Raw genomic sequence first — 23,545 nt, 5'->3', positions numbered from 1 at the left:
CACGCTTAATTACCACGCAATACACGTAGGCCCAAGCTACGTTTGGGGCTTATACGGCGGGATGTGGTGTGGAAGGTAACGGATCCTGTGAGGCCCATTATTACGATAAGGCCCATCGATAATCTTGGACTTGGGAACCAAAATTCACGCTTGATGGACCAAAATCTTAACATGGGCTAGTAGAGAGATGAAAACAGGCCCAGCAAAACTCAAAACCCATTAGAATTTCCTCCTTACCAAAAGCCCATTACAGCAGCCTCTAGCCCAAGCCAGTTGAAACCATCTTCTTCCCAAACCAGAATGTCGTTCTATCCAAAATTGCTGCTGGGATTGATGCTTCACCATTTTTGGCAAAAACCCAGAATCCATGGAGAGGCTTTTTGATTCAATTTCCAATAGCCCTCAAACTTTGTGATTTCAATTTACAATAGCAGGAAATAAGGGATTAGGATCCCTCAAAGATCACAGCAGCACAAAATCTGGGATCTTCACCACCCTATGCTTACACCACCGACCTTCACCCTCATAGCCTAAACAAGCTTTCACCCATTTAGTTCCATGGGGAAAACAAAACTTGAAAGCTTGGGAATCATCTTCCTAATATTGAGAATACTCCCTCAGAACCCTTGGTCCTTATCACCGATCTTCTTCGCCCACCTTCGCTATAAAAGGCGGGTTCACTGCTGTTGGAAACCAAGCCACAACAACCCAGAAACATCAACACTAGGCCAAAAAAGCTAACAGACAACGGACCAAAATCGTTGTGTGATTTGGACGATCTCCGTTGTGTATCGGAGCGTTGTGTGATGAAAAATCACACAACGGTGCTGCACCGTTGTATGACATAAAAACAGTCAACATATTTTTGTTATAAGTGTTGTGCCTTCCCTCGACAGATTCTAGGCAGAGCTGCTGCGCAGCCATGCTATGCGTGGCAAGTGCATGCTTCAGACAACAAAACTTGTTTTCAAACTGTTGTTGGTTAAGCTCGTCAGACAACATGCCTTTGAATTTTACTGTTGTGTAATCGCTCCTCCCACTTCAGTTTTTAGACTATGACTGTTGTATGATTTAATTTCACACAACTAAATTTTGGTGTTATAAGAAGTCTGTTGTGTGAATTGTTGCTTGATTATTATGTAATAATCCGAATTTTGCATAATTAATACTCCATTGTTATCTAAATAATAGTATCGATCCATATTAGAAAGAAATCTGAATGCAATTCATCAATTCAAGTACTCCAATCCATACATTAAAGCATCAAATGTACCATAAACATAGTATTTTTCAATCATTCATACATTAAAACACAAGAACAACATTGAGAACAATATCACTAAAGGCTGAACAACTACTCTTCCTTGAACCTCTTCTTCACTTCATCCAGGCTTTCAATATCTCATATAAATGACTTTATCTCTCTGTTTTCAAATACCCAGCAAATCAATAATCTCAACTGCAATAGTATTCCAATCAATCTTTGGAAACATTTGCGCTCCCCAGAAACAAAAAGTTCTTTTAATTTCCTGCACACCGTAAACATCTAACTTTAGAGTCAAACAAAAGAGCAGAATTGAACTACCTTTAAGTACAATGAATCATTAACTAATGAGTAAAATTTTATATATATGTACGCTTAATTATAGATATAGAAATACATGGAGCTATTCAGTAAACCAAGATCAGTAATTGAAAAGCAAACACCAACTAAGATGAAGATCACTTACACGTAATGTAGACTAAGCAAACTCCACCCAAATGCCCACCAATCTTTCAGCTTGAGACAAATATATCAATTCCATTAGTACTCAGTGTTAACTCCCAGATTTGATTACCAAACTGCCCAAAATGGGATTCTTTTGAAACCCTTAAAATGATAGGAATCCTCTTAAGACACTTACTTCTGCCACTCAAACCCAGATGGGCATGGGTTGAACAAATAGGGAGCAAAAAGCCAAGAAAGTGCCATGAACCAACTGGTCATTGTAAGAAGAATGTATGATAGAGCACTGCCATCATCATATCCATAAGCAAGGTACACTATGAACAAAAGAACTACTTCCAACCTGCAAACCAGAAGGAAAATAAATGATCAGTACACATACAAAACCTCCAAATCAATTTTCTTTTATAGGAAGCACATATTTCTTTGCTAACAGAGAAAAATATGGATTATACCTTTTTTTTAATGCATTATCTCTTGATATATCACTAAACTGCACATGATAATTGACCATGTCTATGTTGTGAAACAACATTGCTGGGAGATTATACTTGAATAAATTAACTTGCAAGTAAAAAATTAGAAATATCCCAACATATCTGCCAAATTTTATTACTTCCCAACCTTCCCAGATGCTATAGCAATATAGAATTTCATAATTCACCATTATATAGTGCAACTTGTCAAAAAGAGAAGAGCGAAGAGAAAGAACAGGAATCACACCCTTGGATAAAATGACTGCGGAAGTAAAGCCTGTAATTCTCTGTAAACTTAGTATGCCGGACTACAAATCCCTTGCCAATTGCTTGATAGTATTAAAAAAAATAAGCACAAGCCCAATTGACGAAAATCCCAAACTGAAAACAAAACCACTCAAGAGCAATCAAATCAAAACTACTTGCCCTCTGTGTGTTTCCTCAGATACTACATCTAAAAAGACATGACTATACCCTCAGATTCAGCTAATTTAGCTACTTTGCTCAACTAATAGAATAACTTATTTTCATTCCTTGTGACTCCTAATGGGTTTCCACCATAAAAATGTGCAAAAGGAACAAACTTGATCCTTGGATTCAGCTACTTTGATCTTCATATACACAAACAAATTAACTTATTTGCATTCCTAGTGAATCCTAATGGGTTTTCTCCACAAATCTATGCACAGATTCATAACACGAAAGTAAAAAGGTAAAAGATCTGGGAAAAAAATTACCTTATGAGGTGACTTGGGGACCTTTCTGGGAGGCTTGGGACGGGTACAGCTCACATGAGGCCTACCATACTATGGATCCCAAAGTCAGAGAAAAATAAAAACAAGGCAGATGTGATGCAAAGCTAAAAATCTTCCACTGGTAAGACCAAACTGACCCATTTGAAGCTAGAATGCCTTGGTCGAATAGTGGCTAGCGGTCCTTAGCTAGATAAAAGGAAATCCCCAAGCTCAAAGATGTACGCAGGCTAATTTCTTTTACCATCTCTATATCTGTAATGAGTACTTGATGTATGCTTACTATAAAGTAACAAAACAAGAGTTATCGAGAACTTCTTTTCATATTGTCACTACTTACTGTAAAAAGACAGGTAGGATAACCAAAAGAAAGGTAAAGGTAGTAAACCACAGAAGTCCATCTTGTACTAATGGGCATTCCAGCCATATTTACAACACCAATTGAACCTCGAATGCTATCTTTCCACTCTGGCTCCTCTGCAATTACGATTCCTGGAAAGTTCCCGACTACAAATAGCAAGAAAACATTCATGTATGTAACCAAATTATCTAAAAAGAAGGTACAGACAAGACTAGATTCATATTACCAGAAAATAAAAGCAGTGACATTTAACAAAGAAACCAAGAGTTTTCTGGAAGTTAAATTTGGTGTTAATTTTAATTTGTGTACTTATATAATAGTGTGGTAGATTAGCAACATTCCAATTCCAATCGAAAATTGTTTGTGTTACTCGTCTATGATCCTTCCAAGCCTAAAGCCTTAAGCTATTAGTAAGCAACTCCAGAATGCATATCAAGCGCAATTCAACTCTATGCACTGACACTAACATGTACACCCACAAAACTGAACCCAATGAGGACATATATGAGAGCAACAGAAATTACCAGAACCAGTAACTTAAGGAACAACCAAGCTCTATACTAACACTAATGAGAAACAGAACCAAAGATGTCATGTCAAGCATGAAACAATAACACATACTGTTTGGAAGGGAAACATATTAGTAGTAGGCTCAATGACCATTGAGTACTGGAAGGAAAACATAATCGTAACTTCTCTAAGTTGCCATAGCCTTTGGTCAGTGATCCTAAAATTCAAAAACCATCATATATGATGCAAATTAATCAGAAATCTTCAACTTAATTAAGTAGTATTTACCACACTATATGAGGGTTGGACTAGAACATTTAGAACATTTATAACCGTTTGTAACAAATTTAGAGGAAAAAGAAAAGGTATTCTTCCATTGCTTTTTGTGGTTTCTTGGGAGGGGTAAGACCAATTTCGCATCCTTCCAAACTATTAACCTATCTCTAATGAGTAGTTACTCCAAGAGTTTGCAAAATTGGATTTAATTAACTATAAGTAGGCAATACCTTCTTACCCGGAACAATTAACTCAGCCTTTGATCTAGAACGTGTCAAGACATGCACACTATGATTATCTGCATTCCAATTTTGGAATAGAAGAAAGTTCGATTTTAGTGCAACAACCATAGACATGTAGTATAAGTATCAGTTTCATAGACAATAGGTGTTAGGAATGACCTGCATGCAGCCTTTAACCTGGCAACGTCATGTTCTGCATCTCAGACCAAGCTGCAAACCACACCAAGTAGTCTTATTAACCACATTCATTCTTTATATGTATATATTAACCAAACCAATCTGCTTATCATCAGAAACTATACTTCAAAGTTAGAAATAAAAAGAGCCAGCAGAACATTAACAAATTTAGCACTTGTGTTAATATATATATATATATATATATATAGGCCAGCAGCATTTATACACAGCTTAAGATGAAATTATATAATCTTGATGTGAATCTGATTACTACATTCCAGGTTATATAATTTCAAGTTATAACCATGGAGAAGGGACTAAAGGGTTGTATTATAACTTGAAGCAATTGATATGACAATAACAGTATTTACATGTAAATCTAAATGCCACTTAATTTGTCCTCTGACTAAGATTCATTAGGAATCGGTTATACTATATCTTCACTTCCATATGTAATAGATTATATTAAAAGAGTAGAAATACAATCATGCTTTGCTGAGGGTTGTAGGTCTTACAAGATTACCAAAAGAAAAAGGGCCATTTATTTCAAAAACTCCAGAAAGAAAGGAATATGCATGCCCTAAACTGAACTAACCAATACCTCTGGTGAGAATTTTTGAACTAATGATAAAATTTGGGTTAACTTGTCAGAGAGACATCAACAATGGCACATACGCATACTTAACTTTGTGAAAAGCTGAAAAACAATAGGTGTATAGGGCATCCCAACACAAGGCATGTATTCGATGACTTATGAAATATCCCAAACATACTATATCCAACTAATCTCCTAACATACTGTCAGAAAATAATTAGAAATCATACAAAGTTGCAAAGAAGATAATATAGAACCCGTTAATACAGAAATTGAAATTGAAATTGTAAGGAAGAAACTTGGGATATGAACAATATACCTGATAACAACACTGGTATTGGCTTGAAAAGCAACGAATGAACTCCGGTCTTCCACAGCGCAATACCTGATAACAACACTGATTCGTACCATCCACTGTCAAAACAAACAACCAAATTAATCCATTTCGAGAAAGAGACGTACTGAGTAATCGATGAGCCGTGAGGAGGCTCTCTCTAGAGGCATCAATTGGGGCCAAGAGGAACGTGGAGGCCTTCTTCTTTAGCTTCTAGTCTTGGATTCGAGCGAAGAATTCGTCCGGGTGCTCCGACGGAGATTCTTTTAGGGTTGACTCGGGGTTTGGTGACGGGTAGGCTTTTAAGAACTGGAGTTGATGGCTGGGTTATGGGGTTTTGGTTAGGTTTTGGTGGCTGTGATTGGATTTGGTAGAAGAAGGTGTCGGATCCATTGAGGGTTTAGAGATGGAAGATTTAGGGTTGATTTACAGAGAGAGAAGTGAAATTAGGGACAATGAGGACTGGGCTCTGGAGAGAGAGAAATTCCCAAAGCGCGATGTTGAAGGATATAGTTGAGATTTCTAGGAGAGAAGAGAATGAAGAGAAGACGAGAGTGAGACAGGAGGGATGAGAAGAAGTTTTGCTATATTTTGACGAAGTGTCGAAGACGAAAAATGAATATTGTGCTTCTCTCTCTCTTTCTTCTGGGACGCATATAGATTTTTTTATTTTTTTATTTTTTTTACTCATGACTCATACAACAGATAGATCAAATTCTGTTGTCGGATTATCTACATATAAAATTTGAGTTGAGAGTCTGAGAGGGAAAACTCCCGCCTATGTACAATCACAAAATCAGTTTTTGCGTAGATGCTTATCCTTACTCATTCAGACAACATAAATATATCATTACGTTGTAAGAACCTAAAATTATCACACAAGTAACCAACATTTCAAGCAAAATTTTGTCATTTTGGGGCACATACAAATCTTGCCGCCTACATTTCCCTCACTTGGACAACACAAGGCTAAACACTGTTGTATGACATTTTACAAGTTACACTCATACAACAGAAACAAGCAAACTGTTGTACTATGTAGTAAAAATTAGTGCATGTGAGGTAGAATTTGGAGCCAAATTTGAGTGAAGGTAGGAGGGAAATCTGCCGCTATTTTTTTTATCATTCACACAACAAAATATTCTTATCAGTGTTGTGCAATCACCTTCTACATAAAAACATCAAAAATTTTATGGTCTTCTACAACGTGAGGTTCTTAATCGTGTTGTATGATTGACTTTCCATCATCACACAACATCTTTTTTTTTTCGTTGTGTAAAAACTGTTGTATGTTGAGGTTATTGGCCTAGTGCAAGCAAGAGATCAAGCTCTATCTCTAAATCCCTATCCATCAATTCATCCCAATCAACCTTAACCCAAAACCCAGAAATCATGCCATTGCTGGAACTCTCTCTCTCTTTCTGCTAAACTCTAAGGCATCTAGCTCCCACACCATATCTACCTATAAGTTCTGTTCTCGTGAAATCAACTCCGATCGCTGTCGTTATCATCTAACCCCAATCGCTGTTGTTATCTTCTAGCCCAATAGCTGCTGTTACCATCCAGGTAGTCACAACAAAATTGTTCCTGGGTCACACCTTCGATCGATTTTGGGCCTGGTCTTCGCTTTATCAAGAGGGCTATCGCTGCTAGAAATCCAAAGCACAAACTTGCCCTCACATTTTTGGCGACTTCACTGGGGACTAGGCTGTGAGTCTAGCTGGTGGCTTCTTCCTCACTGCAACATATCTCAAGCTACGATATTCTAACAGCAATAGATCACAATCTATCCCTTAGGCTCTGTTCATGGGATCGGGAACCATTGCCAGAAACAATTTTGCAAACACACACTTCCAGCTGATATAGTCAAGCAGAGAAGCAACATGTTAAAAGTGATGCAAACTAGCTTATTACTCAGAAAAGACTTTATTTGGTTCTCACTTTTAAAAACTTGGATTTAGTTTTCTGCTCTTTTACCTTCCTATGAACTCTGATTTACACCAGGAAAGAATGTTTTGATTTTCTCCTCAAAAGCCAAAATCTAGCTATTGAAAAAGAAATCACGTTTTTTTCCTCTTCTTCTCATAGTATGTACTACCTCTTTCCTAAACATATGCATCTTTTTATCTCAAATCATGTCCTTACAAGGTTGAACCTTTTTATCTCAAATCACTTCTAGCAGCTAATTTCTTCCTTGCTCAAGCTGATGTTTATCTTAACAATCACTACTGGGAGCAATTTATAAACACCATTCAAACATCACAACCATTAGCGCCACAAAACTCCCTCAATTTCACATCAATGCTCTATGCTTTTTGAAAGAAAAAAAAAATCAAGCACTTGTTCCATAACAGGATGATAACTTGCTTCAAACCATCCAAATCATGCTTTTGCTGTCACAACATTGCCAATACACAGTCAAGCATAAAGGCAAAATAGTCAAGCTTAATCAGAAAACATTTTTTTTTTCACTTTTGAAAAATCCATATTCAGTTTCCTACTCTCTTACCTCTTGTGAACTTTTGATATACACCAAAAAAAACATATTAGTACAAGAGTGGTTTATTTTCTCCAAAAGCCAAGAATTGGGTATTAAAAAAAAAATTAATTACAACTTTTCATGTTCCTCTCATGGAACTAGGCTGTGACTCGTGCAAGCTCCATCTTCCAATTGCAACCTCCCTATCAAATTCACAATGTTCAGAAGCTGTGACTTTGATTAAGAAGCAAAACTTCTATTTAAACTATACACAAAAGACAAGCAGAGTCCTCTTGGTGTCAAACGGGGAGAACATCCAATCATGCTAAGATGCCATGCTAAACCCCCATTCATGTCAATATGCCTGGGGCAGATAGTTGCTGCTGTAACTTGTGTCAACTAATGAAGTTGACATTTCATCTTCAATGGAATACCGATCCAACCTGAGGCAAGACCATAAACTAGTTACAAAGGAGATTCTAAAAAGCTAGAAAAGGCATTCATGATGCAATTATAATATATATATATATATATATATATATATTTATATTTGACAAGCAATTATTCAAGTATGCCCCAAACCTTCAGATGCTATAGTTACTCAAGCAAACAGGCACACTCCTAAGATCAATCTTCAAGCCATCATTGTTACAACACAAGCAGGTTGCATGCATTTTTTGTAATCAAGCACTCAACACCATTAGCTTCATTAGGTAAAGAGTTTCTCTGTACAAAAACCAAATTCCAAAATTTCCATCATTAGGAACTATTTACCCTTTCTTCTTATGTAGTCAGCATTAACATAAAAGCTCCTCAATAATCATGCTGATGTAGCCATCCCCATTTTACCTATCCATGCTTATCTTTTCTTCCTATGAACATCAAAGATCCACATGCTAGACATCTTGATAACTACTACTGAGATCTTGCCAGCCTTAGTATTAGAATCTTTTATTATTGTGCAATAGAAGGCTACACATTGAGCACAGAGCAAAACAATCACAGCAACAAACCAACATGCAAGGAAAATATATCGTCCTAAACTAGGTCCTCATTCCATATAAATTCACTTTCTAAAGCCATACCCTTAACTAGGCATTACTTCACCGATGAGTTAGAACTAAGTTTCATCTTTATTATCACTGTTTTCCTAAATCAACTAAAAGCTCACAATTAGAAGTATCCTTTTCGAGCAAACTAACAAGCCAACAAGCAAAGACTCATGCCATTGTTAAAGATGGTTGTGTTCCATTTAAATAAGTAGTCATACTTAAGAATGTTTGAAAGAGCCGTCATTACCAAATCACATATCCAAGGCTGAAGATTCTCAAATTCTCTAAGCAAACAATCATATCATTCTCATGCCAATTCAAATGACTTGATAATGACAAAGCAAGCAAGCTTCTTTTGGAGGGACTAATACGAACCAAAGAAAGTTAGCATCTGCACTATACATTCTTACCTGGGGGCTGAGCTGCTGGAATTTGCTGCCGGGAATGAAGCTTTGTTTTCCAGTTTTCAATTATTGATGCTCCTATAAAAGAAAACCAAAAGAAGTGTGTCATGGTCATTCAATCAACAACTCAGCTGCTATAGAAACAAAGTGATCGAGATGTGAAGTTGAAGGTACTTCTTCAAAGTAAAGCCAAGCCAAGTTAGTTGAGACCCCATGCCAAATATTGGATCAACCTTCATAAGAATCATAAGGGTATGCAAAGAATATTCAATCATGCCAAAGCCAAGCAAAGAAAGGAGTCATCGATAGACAAAAAAAAAAATTACGAAGAGCTAATCAAACACCTGAGTCATCTATTCATGCTCTTTCCTGAGAAATACTGTCTCAAGCCATGCCTATGTCAAATATCAAGCTAGCTTACAGAAATATGAGCTGCTGTGAACTTTCTTTAAACCCAAAAACGTAGTCAAACACACAAATCTTAGTAAACCTACTCTAACACCCGATCTCTTAGCTATGTTATTGGACCACCATTCTTTCAAACTTGTAGACATCATAGCCAAAAGTTGAGCTGCTGTTAACATCCCTTAGCTTGCTAGTAATTCAGTACCATACATGGCACCAAGGTTCTCCATTCAAGCCTGAAAATAAGTACCAAGAGCTAGTTTAGCTCTTAAAGCTTTTATTCACGCTCTTTCCTAAGGTATACTGGGGGCTTGGTGAAAGATGATTCATGAGCACAGGCTCATAGTCTATTGATTTATTGGAAAATACGAATTGTAACTTAAGGCTTCCAAGCACACTGCTGCTGAATCATTTCTAATCACTATATGTTAAGTCAGCCTCAACAATCACTGCTGTATGATTCATCATCACCACTACATGCTAAGTAATCCTTGCAAGGTACTATCAAGCTACAAAAGACCACTTCTCTGCTCATTCAAGGTATCACATACAAAAAAAAAAAAAAGTCAAAGTTCCTATGATGTTCGAATTATTAAAAGTCCATCTACACAATGCCAAGCTCGTGCTCATCATAGGCTCATGCCAAGCACATTTTCACGACAATGCTCATGCCAAGCACATGCTCACGTCAATGCTCATGTCAAGCACTGCTCATACCAAGCTCGTGCTTATGCCAAGCACATGCTCAAGCCAAGCAGATCCACGACCAAGAGGAATACGCCAAGCCTTTAAACAAGTTCATGCTAGGCAAAGAAAACCCAAGCAAGCATGATACTATGCATACAAGCATCAAACATACATGCAAAGCCATGCCAAGCTCCTCCCTAGGGTTGTGCATCTCCCACAAAACATATGAGAACCATGCCAAGCAATTATGCCCATTCTTTTCAATATCGAATCGCTCTCAATTGATCACTCAAAATACTTAAGGTAGCCACAAGCTTGAGCTATCAAAGCACATGCCCAAGCAAAGCTACTACATGCTTAAACAACTCTAAGCAAGCAAAACAAAGAAATCAAAACCAAGCAAAGGAAACTTTACATGCCAAGCTACATGCATTTTAATTTGTAGATTACAACATACATGCGAGCCTCATCAAGCAAAATGTGACTAGCATTGATGAACCCACCAAATTTATCAAGCAAAACACAAAAAAAATATACTCCAAGCAAATAACAAAAATCATGGCAAGAGGCCTATCTCATTCCAATCTTGCTTTCTTTGACCTCTATTTTGTCACACATGCATTATCTTATCTGAGTACTTGCTTCGTTATAACTCATCTTACTCGCAAATCTATTTGTTCACGCTATTTAGTACTCATGGTTTTTCAAAAAACACACTTTATTTCTTTTTCTTTCTCACGAGTATTACTCTTGCTGCTGTTCCCAGCAACAAGTCATCTCTCTCAACTTTCAATTATCAAGTCATACGTTTCATTCTATTCTTTTCATCACTCTTATTTCACTTTTCACACAATGTTGCAGGTATTTTATCACCATTCTTAACACAAAAGTCATGCTTGCTGCACTATATGACACACACTTATATGTAACAATTCATTTAGTTTTACTTCTGTTAATTATTCGATCACATGATTCCCTTACTTTGTTCCACGACTTAGCAAATAAGCGCAACACACTTTGACTCTTAAGCTATAATAACCAAGCATTGATTTCAAATCACCAAGCATCTCATTCCTTTCAAATACTCATTTGTTATTTAGCAAACATAATTGTGCATACCACAACCACCTGATGTCTATATACATTAAACTAATACACACATATACGCACACATGTCTTTTAATATCAACATGCACAGCAATCTGTCCAACTATCCGATCTCTATGTCATTACTCATTTAACTACTCTTTCATACTTTTATCATAAGCTAAGAATCTGATGAACATGCATGAAAGTATTTTCAACACATGGCAGCAAGCAAATAAAAGGCTAAGGGCTCCAATTCAAAAGCACATCATCACGCCAATGGAAAAAAAAAAAAAAAAGCTAAGGGAGGCCAAGCTATTGAATCACAGCACGCTATTCACAAGCAATCAAGTTGAACCAGTTAACTATTACATGCCAAGCAAGAAACCGAGCAAAATTAAAACCTTAAAACCAACATGGTCAATCCCAGCTAACAGGCGCAATTTACATGATAAACTAAACTATATGATACCAAGCTACATCATGTTCCATCGCAATCACAGCAGTAAAAATCCACGCATAATGCAAAAAAAAAGAGGGAATCCAGGCCACTCCATGCTCAACCAATTCATAATCACACGCCAAGCAAAGGGCTAAGCTAAAATTGAAACTATTGAATCCACATAGCCCAACCAAGCTAATAAACACATCTTACATGATAAACCAAGCAAAGAAACAACAAGCTCCATCATGTTTAATCGCAATCACAGCAATAAAAAAAAGAAAGAAAAAAAAGAACTCTATGCATAAAGCAAAAGATCGAGCCATTCATGCTGAATTAATCTATTATTACACATCAGGCAGAGAACTAATCAAAAACCAAGACTATTGAGTGCATATAGCCAAGCCAAGCCGAGAAAAAACACAATTTACATAGCCAACGATACTTTGGTGTACCAACCCCATTGTTGTCACGACAGTAAAAGAAGAAAAGCAAATCGGGATGTGTTGTGAGGCTAGAGAATGAGAAGAAAATACTCATGGGCTATGTACCTTTCAAAACACATGATAGCAAATCAATCACCGCAGCAAAATTGATTACAGCAGCAGGCCAATCACGACAGGGGATCAATATAGCTGAAACGATGAGCGGTTATGGCAGTAGAACTGATAACCCAATAGAGCATAGCACGCGATATGCAATGAATCAGTCACAACAGCAAATCAAATAGCTGAAGTGACAATCAATTACAAAAGTAGAATTGGTAACCCAACACGCGACATGCAACGAATCATATAGCTAACGCAATAATCAATTACAGCGGATACAGAATATAAAAAAAAGAAAAAAAAAGGGGAGACAGAGATAATAGAGGACGGAGATGATTACCTCAAGCAAAAGAGAAAGCAATTTGACAAGCCTACCAAGCACGGAAGAAGTCGCGAATCGGCACTGCAACTAGCCCGATGTAAGAGCGTGAGAATAGGGACATTCAAGCCAAAGAAATTTGATTTCTCTCCTCAAAACGAGAGTCTGACACTTGAGAAGGAATATGTCTCGAGCAAATCAAAATATGGAAGAAGAAAAAGAGAAAAGAAAAGGACTTTACACGCCAATGCCGTTTTCCTATAAGGAAAGTAATTGAAAAGTGGGAGATTAGGAGTCCAATGATGACGAGAATCTGTTGTCACGCGGGAGGCTTGATAAATCATGTCAGTAAGATGCCCAGGCCAATGCAATTTCAAAAAAAAAAAAAGGAGCGGTTATGTATAATCACGCGGTAAGTCTCCGGAGTCTTTGATTATGTAGCCCGTAACATGGTCACACAACCTACATAATCAAGGGGGCTAATGTTGACACCCAAATTTCCACGAGTTCAAATTTAATAAGTGACAGGTGAGTCATCGACCTCATAACCTAGTTAGGCCTTCAAACAAGCCCATCTCATGCCAAAAGGAAGCCTTCTAGTTAGCAAGAGATACAACAAGCCCAAATTCTCAAACAACTAACGTGCCTCTTCAAAGCAGCCGACACGCTTAATTACCACGCAATACACGTAGGCCCAAGCTACGTTTGGGGCTTATACGGCGGGATGTGGTGTGGAAGGTAACGGATCCTGTGAGGCCCATTATTACGATAAGGCCCATCGATAATCTTGGACTTGGGAACCAAAATTCACGCTTGATGGACCAAAATCTTAACATGGGCTAGTAGAGAGATGAAAACAGGCCCAGCAAAACTCAAAACCCATTAGAATTTCCTCCTTACCAAAAGCCCATTACAGCAGCCTCTAGCCCAAGCCAGTTGAAACCATCTTCTTCCCAAACCAGAATGTCGTTCTATCCAAAATTGCTGCTGGGATTGATGCTTCACCATTTTTGGCAAAAACCCAGAATCCATGGAGAGGCTTTTTGATTCAATTTCCAATAGCCCTCAAACTTTGTGATTTCAATTTACAATAGCAGGAAATAAGGGATTAGGATCCCTCAAAGATCACAGCAGCACAAAATCTGGGATCTTCACCACCCTATGCTTACACCACCGACCTTCACCCTCATAGCCTAAACAAGCTTTCACCCATTTAGTTCCATGGGGAAAACAAAACTTGAAAGCTTGGGAATCATCTTCCTAATATTGAGAATACTCCCTCAGAACCCTTGGTCCTTATCACCGATCTTCTTCGCCCACCTTCGCTATAAAAGGCGGGTTCACTGCTGTTGGAAACCAAGCCACAACAACCCAGAAACATCAAGCAAGAGATCAAACTCTATCTCTAAATCCCTATCCATCAATTCATCCCAATCAACCTTAACCCAAAACCCAGAAATCATGCCATTGCTGGAACTCTCTCTCTCTCTTTCTGCTAAACTCTCAGGCATCTAGCTCCCACACCATATCTACCTATAAGTTCTGTTCTCGTGAAATCAACTCTGATCGCTGTCGTTATCATCTAACCCCAATCGCTGTTGTTATCTTCTAGCTCAATAGCTGCTGTTACCATCCAGGTAGTCACAACAAAATTGTTCCTGGGTCACACCTTCGATCGATTTTGGGCCTGGTCTTCGCTTTATCAAGAGGGCTATCGCTGCTAGAAATCCAAAGCACAAACTTGCCCTCACAACTTCCTAATCTCAAAAGGTATTATATAGTATGTTACTTGTCCCTACACTCCTCAGCAAAATGGAGTTGCTGAGAGGAAGAATAGACACATCATAGAAACTGCTATTTCTCTCATGTCTACTGCAGGTCTTCCTAAGCAATTTTGGTTTCATAGTGCTGCTCACTCATGCTATCTCATCAACAGGATGCCTTGTAAGCCTCTTCATATGTCTTCTCCATATGAACTTCTATTTCACAAGCCTCCTGATGTGTCCCAGCTTAAGGTGTTTGGTTCTTCTTGCTATCCATATCTTAGACCCTATACTCATGATAAGCTTGATCCAAGAACAACTTAGTGTGTGTTCTTAGGTTATGCTCTGGGATATAAAGGAGTCTTTTGCTATAGTATTTCTCAAAACAAACTGTGGATGTCAAGACATGTTGTTCATGATGAAACCACATTTTCATTTCTGTTACCCTCTAGACCTACAGCTACACAAACTGATCCTGTGACTTACTTCCCTAGTTATTCTTGGACACCTGCATTTGTGCAGTCCTCTTCTCTTCCATGTGCTCCTTCTCCTATTGCTCCTTTCACTGAGGTACAGGGAGATTCTAGTAATGAAGGGTTGTTGAGTGCTGATAATAGAACTAACAATCTTCATGACAATCATACTCATGAAAGTGGGGATTCTCAGTTTCACACAATTCATGATATTCCACTGTCACAATCTCCAGATACCAATGTTTCTCATACTGAGCATGTTGATATCCACATTGCAAGAGACTCACAGCCTCAAGTAGATGATTCAATAAGTGGTAACATTGAGATTGTTCTCTCTATGAACGATGATGTGCAAGATGGCCAAGTACACTCATCTTCTGCTGCACCTGACCAAGCTGATATTGCACCTATTCAGGGCCTCAATGAGAATGAGCTCAATACCTTGCAATTTGGAGGACTGAATAACACAACTGCAGCTTTGCCTCAAGAACTCACTTTTATCATGGATCAAAACTACAATGATCACTCAATGTTGACTCGAGCCAAGAATGGCATTATCAAATCTAAAACATTTGAAGACTATTATTGCTTCTCTGCTATTGTTCAACAGAAATTTTATGATGAGTATCCTTTCTTCAGTGGCTTTACTGCTATTGCTGATATTAGTGAAGTTGTGGAGCCTAAGTCCTTCAAAGCTGCTGCAGGGAAAGTTGAGTGGGACAAAGCAATGCTTGAAGAAATTGAGGCATTACAAAACCAAGGTACTTGGTCTCTTGTTCCATGTCCTGCAGACAGAAACATTGTGGGGAGTAAGTGGATCTACAAGGTTCAGAAAAATCATGATGGTTCGGTTTCAAGATATAAGGCCAGGTTGGTTGCACAAGGCTACAGTCAATCTAAAGGCCTAGACTATGATGAGACTTTCAGTCCTGTTGTGAGGCACAACACTGTCAGAGTGATCATTGCACTGGCTGCAATGAATAATTGGGAACTGAGGCAATTAGATGTGAAAAATGCCTTTCTGCATGGAGATTTGAAATAAGAAGTTTATATGGCTCAACCTCCAGGTTTTGTTGATCTAGTACACAGTGATTATGTATGTCTCTTAAAGAAATCTCTGTATGGATTAAAGCAAGCTCCAAGAGCATGGAATGAAAAATTCACAAGCTTTCTTCCAAGTCTAGGCTTTCAGTTCTCACATTCTGATCCCAGCCTTTTTGTCAGGCATACTTCAGCAGTTATGGTGGCTTTGCTTTTATATGTAGATGATATTGTGATCACTGGTTCAGATACCACTGGAATTCATGAGGTGATATCTGAGCTAAGTATGGTTTTTGATATGAAAGATCTTGGCCCTTTGACTTATTTTCTTGGTCTGGAAGTTACCAAAGTGAAATAAGGAATATTTCTGGGTCAAATTAAGTATGCTAAAGATCTCCTTGTCAAGGCAGGAATGGATACAGTTCGTCCGTGTAGTTCTCCTTGTCTTCCTCATTATCATATGACTAAAGATCAAGGGGTGCCTCTTAAAGATCCCACTGCCTATCAGAGCATTGTGGGGGCGCTACGATATCTGACCTTTACTCGACCTGATATTGCATATGCAGTAAATACAGTTTGTCAGTTTATGACAGTCCCTACTGATGTTCACTTCAGTGCCGTAAAGTGAATACTCAGATATCTTCATGGCACTACTCATAAAGGCTTGTTTTATAGCTCAGCTCATGCTTTGTCTAATGCAGTACATCTCAAGGCGTTCTGTGATGCAGACTGGGCAGGTGAAGTCATTCAACGTCGATCAACCACTGGCTTTATCGTTTATCTTGGCCTGTGTCCTATCTCCTGGCAATCAAAGAAACAGGGCACTGTTTCCTGGAGTTCCACTGAAGCTGAATATAGAAGCCTGGCTAATATTGCAGCTGAAGTAAGTTGGATTATACATCTTCTTTGTGACCTGAAGATTTCTATTCCTACAGCTCCCTTGATTAAGTGTGATAACTTGTCTGCATTAGCTCTCGCCTCCAATCCAGTGGTTCACTCTAAGATCAAACACTTGGATAATGATTTCCACTTTGTTCGTGAACGTGTTCAGCGCAACGATCTGTGTCTTGTATATGTACCTACAACTGACCAAACTGCAGACATATTGACCAAAAGGTTACCTTCTCCTCTCTTTCGTACTCATTGCACCAATCTCAGGCTAGTTACCCTATATAAGCTACTCCAATCTAGTCCAATCCCATGAAACAAACACAGCCTAAGTGCTCTACTTCACTAAATTGAATTTGTCCATGTGTATGTTTTGAGAATTCGCGAATAAGGCAGGTTGAGAATGTGATCTTGACCATACGGTGATTGTATTATAAATTTGATCTTGATATGGAACTAGTGATGGATCTGACTTTGAAATTGGTATTGACTTCGACATGTAGCCGTTCTTCCCCTCACCGATTGCTCTAGTTCGTCATTGATTCTAGATGGTTCTTTGTCGAATCTTTTTAGTAATCCAGCTAGCTCTAATTTTTATAATGTTAATCATTGGTATAGGCATCATATGTTCTCTAAATCACTAATTATGTTAACTATATATTGGAGGTACCGTGGAACAATGATGATTTCCATCTCAAGTTATATTTAGTGGCGTGTCACGCCATCCCGATTTTAAGGAAGAAACTTGTCTAAACTGACTAAAAGTCATTGCAATACATACTTGGCGGAGTCGGACACAAGCAATCTGGTGTACCGGAGTAAACTCAAGCTCACGTTCGTCTTTGAAATAACCTCAACCCTATTCAATGCATATGAATTAATTAAAATCACGTTTCTTCATATAAGCATCTATGTGTTAACAATTTTAATCACGAGGGTTCGCATATTCGATCTCATTATGAATTTATTTTGTGCGTTGCTTAATTAACATCCTCGGATTCGTATTACTGGGGCGCGCTGTGGAAACGTGTATGTGCGGGGTCTTGAAATAGAGTAGCAATGCAGTAAGTGGTATTTGATTAGTATACGACATAACCAAACCTGGGAAAATTTTCTCAATCATTACAGTCATGCACGTATTTTAATTATTCATGAGTCTTTCTAGTTTTGTTCAGCCAATTATCTTATAAATCCATTTTGCCACATATAGGGGCCCTGAAATTCATAATCTTAGGTACGAAGGCACTTGAAATTATTGGAAACTTGGTGTGAATTAAGCTAGAGGGCATGGTGTGTGTCAAATCTCAATACGGAACTCAATGATTGTGTTTGGTATATTCATTAAGAAAAGCGACTAATAACCACTCAGGATTGGCAAGCCAACGTTGGCACACCAAATAACCATATAATGCAAATACAAGATGAGCACTCGATCCCTCTCAACACCCGAATTATTAAGGATCCACCAAAGTAATTAAATTCCAATCGATCCATCTACAGCTATTTTTCACGCATTTATTAAATTGAAAATATCGTATGGACTACTTCAAGCCCAAGTAACGTGAATGCGACGTAAGGAAGTTTTGTCCGCATTCACACATACTGCTATATGAATCCCTATATATATGGGCGGGACGATATAAACCTTCTGCAGAAAAAACCTAGCTCTTCCTTGACTCGAGAGAGAAGCTCTCCCTCTTCTTAGGCTTGAGAGAGATATGGCGGCCGCCTTGAGTTGGCTTACTGTCTTTCTATACCCGAAAAAGGACTCAAACCCTAAAACTCAAGATGGTGAGCATGTCAAGGTCTCCAAGATTGGGGTTGGGGGATTGTCCTCGGCCTATAGTTCAACTGCTGCAGGATTCCAAATGCCTCTTCACTATCCTAGGTACACGAAGGCTGACTACGAGAAGATGGAGGAGTGGAGGTTGGATCTGCTTCTCAAGCAATATGGCCTAACTGCTGTCAGCAATGGAACTCTCGAGGAGAAGAGGGCTTATGCAATCGGAGCTTTCTTGTGGCCTGATCAGTATTAAGAGACGTACTACCCTATAAATAATTCCTCTAGCTATATAAATCGCATACATATCTCATATGTGTGTGTATAGAGCTAGCCTGGTTTGTAATGTCTAATTATTCGATTTTGGTCTGTAATTTGTGTCGTATGCGTACGTAGTTGCATTCCAGCTAGCTAGCTAGTACCTGATCGATGCAGTTGCATGTCGTTTGCAAACAAGGAGAAAGTTAAAGCCAGAAATCCAGAATAATGGTTATTGATAGTAAGTTGCGGATGTAAAATATATGGGGCATGGCTTCCGGTACCTGACTTGATAAATCTCAATGAATGTCAAATAATTATTTAGTAGTAGTTACATGTATTCACTATCTTACTGTTTATTTCCTTGATTAATTTTTTTCTTTTTTTCTTTTCTTCTTGGGAATTCTTTTCGTTAATTACTTTGTCTGGACAAATCCACGTACGTATCACGGTATATATTATCGAAACATTCGAAACCATAATTAATCTGCTGTTCTATGAACTGCTTGTGTTAGTTCCAGGTGCTGATCCTTCAAGATTGCAGTTTTCTTCTAATTTTTGGTAACGAAGGAGATCAAAAATGCCAGAAGCTTTGATCATACCTTTGTACACGATCAAATAAATGAGAACCACTGATCTTCGTAACACTTTAAAAAAAAAAATTAAAAAAAACTGCTATCCCTCTTCAAAAAATTAGTTCGGCTTCCCCATCAGCAGATTAATTTATTGATCTATTGGCTTGCCAAGTGTCGCAACTTGTAAGATGCATCATTTTCATACCAATTAGATGGATAGATTTCTCCAGAAAACATGGTCGATCACGACCCTAGTTAATTGATAGATTTTTCCGGAAAATGGTCAAATGCCTTATGAGGTTATATGTTGCATATCCAATTGTAAGTAGATCTAGCACTGTAATTTGGTACAATTTCCCCCCATTTTCAGCCTGGTTTTACAACTAAACAAAATATTGGTGGGGATTACACCATGCTTTAATTAAATTGCTATCAGTTGAAAAACACAGACTAAAGTTGTTACTAAATGCTTACCAATGAAATACAGGGTCATCGATCACCTAAGTTGCTATCTCCGCATCCTCTGCTGCCTTGTGCTATCATACATCCGCAAGCTACCATGGTGATTTGCAACTAAAAAAGAACGGTTCTCCATCTTCCACCTGTTTTTGTGAACTTCTTCCCTAAAATATTGGAGAATAACAATACAAAGACGTCCTATTGTCCTCTCATCGCCATTTGATCATATAAGAATGCACAGCTTGTTGTAGTTGCATTCGCTACAAACACTGTACACAGCACCAGCTGCTTGAAATTAACCAGCAGGGGAAAATGTCAGATCCATAGCGACTCCTTCAGATTCTGGCATGTTTCTAACCTCATTAAGAATCCTTGTGAGATGTGTTGTCACTTCCCTTTGAACATACTCAGAACGCTCCTTTGTGATTGAAGATTCTGTAAACAGCGTTTCAGCCAGACACTGATAATCTTGATACCATTGATCATCACTATTTTGAGTAATGTGGGGATCATAAAAATCAAGAGAGCTTTCTCTCTGCCATCTGTTCAAATAGTACTTGTCAGGAAGCTGAAAGTAGTTCTTTACTATAAATACCCGCAACAAATGTCTGCACAGTAGTCCTGAAGATTCAAACTCTTTACAGGAACAGTGAATCTGTTCATCTTCTGGTATCCAAATCACGAGACGTTCTCCATCTATCTCCTTGAAATGGCGAACAATACATGATCCATTGGGCATTTCAGATACTGCATACTGCATGGCAAGCACAAGCTCACGCTGCAAAGCATTGAAGGCAAAAGGCGTCAAAATACTCCTTGCGTGCTCTTCAATGGGAATGCATGTTTTTGTATGCATATACTGCATCTCTCGACGTGCCTGATTTTGAAAATTGGCAGAAATACCAACCTGCAAGTGTTTGAGCATAAGAGCCAATTCCAATTGAACTACTGGCATGTATCAAATGTGATAAGTTTTTACCCAACATACCTGCTCGAAAAAGCTGCGCAGACACGTTTGTGTGCTGAAAACACCTTTTAAGAATGCTTCTATAGACTTTGAATAATCTGTTGTTGCCATTCTAGCGACAAAGCAACCCCTCATATAGCACAAAGCCCAAGATGCCCGAAATGAATGAAGTAAAGCAATGTGCTTATCTGTAGATAAGCCGTATATTAAATTCATTTGATTCCATTGGAGTTCAAAATCCTCTGTACTCTCCACCCGATATAAAACGTCAAGCTCAGATTTAAACTCTGCATATCGAGATCCAAGTGATACAGAGAACCAGCTGGATACCTTAGGAAGAATATTCCACAGAGAAATGACATGCTTAGTGTTAGGCAGTTCACTTGTTATTGCATCTCTAAGCCCGGTATCAAGATCAGTTATAATTGTTTGTGGCCATCTTCCTCTCATGAAACGAACAAAAGTCTGTATGCAAAAGAAAAAAATCATTGCAATTTAAGAATTATATATCAAGACACAACTAATCCAAAATCAGTCCAGATAACGTTGGATGGTAACCTGTAAAGCCCATGAGAAGGAACGAGGTGTTTCATCTTGCAGCAGAACACAACCAAAGAAAATGGTTCTTCCATGGTTGTCGATGCCAAGCCATGCTCCAAAAAGCATGCCATATGTGATTGATTGATACATAGTGTCAAAATAAACTGCATCACCAAACATAGTATACGCATGGACTGAATCACCATAAGACCATGCAATGTGTTCCACCTTATCATTCTCATCAACTGTAAAATCATAAACAAAGTCTTCATCAGCCTCCTTTGTTACCTTGCATGCCTCAAGAAGTTCTAGTGTATCATTTTCCCTTTTTTCAGTGATCAAGGCATCATTTTCTTGAACAACCTTCTTACGATTTTGGACAAAGTTTCTGACATCCCTCTCTAAAAAGGGCAACTGTCCGCCTTGAATCCCCTTTTCCAACTCCAACACCTTCACTATCCGATGTATAGGGAACCCAGCTTTGGAAAGTAACAGTATCCGCTGTTGATCCGCCTCTTGAATTTTACGATAAGCAGGAAGGAGGCGTACTTGATCATCTTCCAAAAGCTCATGATTATGCACGTTACTAAATTGGACAACAAACCATTGAGAAACCCCATCAACAACCTCCTTTGACAAATACATTTTTGCATCACATCCACACCGAACCGACTTCCTATCCCTATGGTGTTCCCCTGTTGGCTTCTTCTTGGCCGGAGCAAACCCAGACCGATAGCAAACAAAGTCACGCTTATAAATACCCAACTGTGGGCTAAGTCTGGACCTCTCTTTCCTAATAGAAAACCCATTTTTTCTAGCGAAATTGCCATAATACTCAAATGCATCATCATCACTCTTAAACACCATTCCAACATAAGGTGAAACCATAGCTTCTGAGGTTGAAGTATCATTCTTTACCAATTGGGCTGCAAGGGAGGTCTCTTCAGAGTCTCCCTCATATGTAACATAACATTTCCAATCCCCACATGGGCATTGTTGCCGCCGAATCCATATGTTTTTCGATGGCATACAATTCATCTATTACACTGCTTGATTTTTTTACCTATAAAGTTTCAACCTTTTCAGTTCCCCACCACTGGCAGCATAAACCCTTCAATTAAAAAGGAAAATAATACATGGGTAAACTAGAACTATATGAACTCAACACGGTGTGGTTCTAGGTTTCTAATGGATTTCACAAAGCTGAAAATCAGGTACCAGAAACTAAAAAGACAGCTTTTTTTTTTTTTATGAAATCATGGTCAGTGGAATCGATATTGTATGGGAAATACGTACCAGTGAAAGCAAGTGAGCTTAAACCTTTGTTCCTTGTTCGTCTTCCTCCACAGCTGCCCCGGTTTTGTTCTTGTTCTTTTCCCTCTACTGTGTCCAAGTTTCACATATGGTGAAGCAGAAAGATTGATGGGTCGGGCATGTTTATCTTTTGGGCCTTTTAAAGACCAAGACCAGTGGCATTAGGCATAGTCCATTATATATCTTATGGGCTTTACTCTAGCTGAGCCCTTCTCAAATTTTCACTCAAGTTTGTTTTTGTTTTGGTACGACACACTCTGCAAGAGATTCCTCGCTACCAAAAATTCAAACCCTTGTAATCTGCTATTTGTTGAGACTATAGATCCCACATAAGAAAACTGAGACTTTGTCTATAGGTTTGAGCCACTCCATCTATTGTCAATTAGTTTTGAATGTGAATGCCAGATTACTTTATCACTGTTAACGATCAGTATCAGTGGGATTGGAGTTATATATCATGTAGGGTTGAACTGCATCATAATTGGGATTAGCAACGATTAATATAAAACAAAGATGTCCAAGACTTCTATCTAACCTTGTTTTTATGACAAGCACATATGAAAGAAATGGCATATTTTGACATATGAGAAAGAGAGGGTCAAGCAGCTGTCATAAA

At 38.3% G+C, this 23,545-nt stretch overlaps 2 protein-coding genes and 1 long non-coding RNA gene across 8 annotated transcripts; 1 reads left to right on the top strand and 2 right to left on the bottom strand.

Annotated features, from left to right (window-relative positions):
* Positions 1–1,225: 1,225 nt before the first annotated feature.
* Positions 1,226–5,908, bottom strand: LOC112167513. 4 transcript variants are annotated; one of them, XR_005800946.1, is made up of 6 exons: positions 5,578–5,908; positions 5,435–5,512; positions 2,940–3,461; positions 1,905–2,069; positions 1,731–1,780; positions 1,226–1,529 (listed from the first exon to the last, which is right to left on the bottom strand). It is a non-coding gene; the product is annotated as an uncharacterized LOC112167513 (long non-coding RNA). The 4 variants fall into 4 exon arrangements; XR_002923817.2 differs by having other exon boundaries at positions 2,940–3,008; positions 3,095–3,461; positions 5,435–5,907; XR_005800945.1 differs by having other exon boundaries at positions 5,435–5,500; positions 5,578–5,907.
* A 12,769-nt stretch (positions 5,909–18,677) lies between these two features.
* Positions 18,678–19,414, top strand: LOC112164895. The gene has a single exon (XM_024301248.2). The coding sequence runs from the start codon at positions 18,755–18,757 to the stop codon at positions 19,070–19,072; it is 318 nt and encodes a 105-aa protein (XP_024157016.1). The 5' UTR covers positions 18,678–18,754; the 3' UTR covers positions 19,073–19,414.
* Positions 19,415–19,968: 554 nt separating this feature from the next.
* Positions 19,969–23,043, bottom strand: LOC112164894 (putative protein FAR1-RELATED SEQUENCE 10). Of its 3 annotated transcripts, none has more exons than XM_024301245.2 (4): positions 22,912–23,043; positions 21,634–22,726; positions 21,097–21,540; positions 19,969–21,015 (listed from the first exon to the last, which is right to left on the bottom strand). In XM_024301245.2, the coding sequence occupies exons 2-4, from the start codon at positions 22,651–22,653 to the stop codon at positions 20,404–20,406; spliced, it is 2,076 nt and encodes a 691-aa protein (XP_024157013.1). In that variant the 5' UTR covers positions 22,654–22,726; positions 22,912–23,043; the 3' UTR covers positions 19,969–20,403. The 3 variants fall into 3 exon arrangements, with proteins under 3 accessions (XP_024157013.1, XP_024157014.1, XP_024157012.1); XM_024301246.2 differs by having other exon boundaries at positions 21,634–22,678; positions 22,912–23,015; XM_024301244.2 differs by having other exon boundaries at positions 21,634–23,006.
* Between the last annotated feature and the right edge of the window lie 502 nt (positions 23,044–23,545).

This window comes from Rosa chinensis, chromosome 5, assembly GCF_002994745.2.
Source record: "Rosa chinensis cultivar Old Blush chromosome 5, RchiOBHm-V2, whole genome shotgun sequence".
Classification (NCBI taxonomy): domain Eukaryota; kingdom Viridiplantae; phylum Streptophyta; class Magnoliopsida; order Rosales; family Rosaceae; genus Rosa; species Rosa chinensis.
This window is presented reverse-complemented; position numbering and strand designations above follow the sequence as displayed.

What these genes read in the sequence shown, in the direction of transcription:
- LOC112164895 (XM_024301248.2), top strand. Translation starts at nt 18,755, where the DNA reads ATGGCGGCCGCCTTGAGTTGGCTTACTGTCTTTCTATACCCGAAAAAG.
- LOC112164894 (XM_024301245.2), bottom strand. Translation starts at nt 22,653, where the DNA reads ATGAATTGTATGCCATCGAAAAACATATGGATTCGGCGGCAACAATGC. An exon ending in CCTTCTCATGGGCTTTACAG is followed by an intron (nt 21,541 to 21,633) that starts GTTACCATCCAA and finishes TTTTGCATACAG; the next exon opens with ACTTTTGTTCGTTTCATGAG. An exon ending in TGCGCAGCTTTTTCGAGCAG is followed by an intron (nt 21,016 to 21,096) that starts GTATGTTGGGTA and finishes AAACACTTGCAG; the next exon opens with GTTGGTATTTCTGCCAATTT.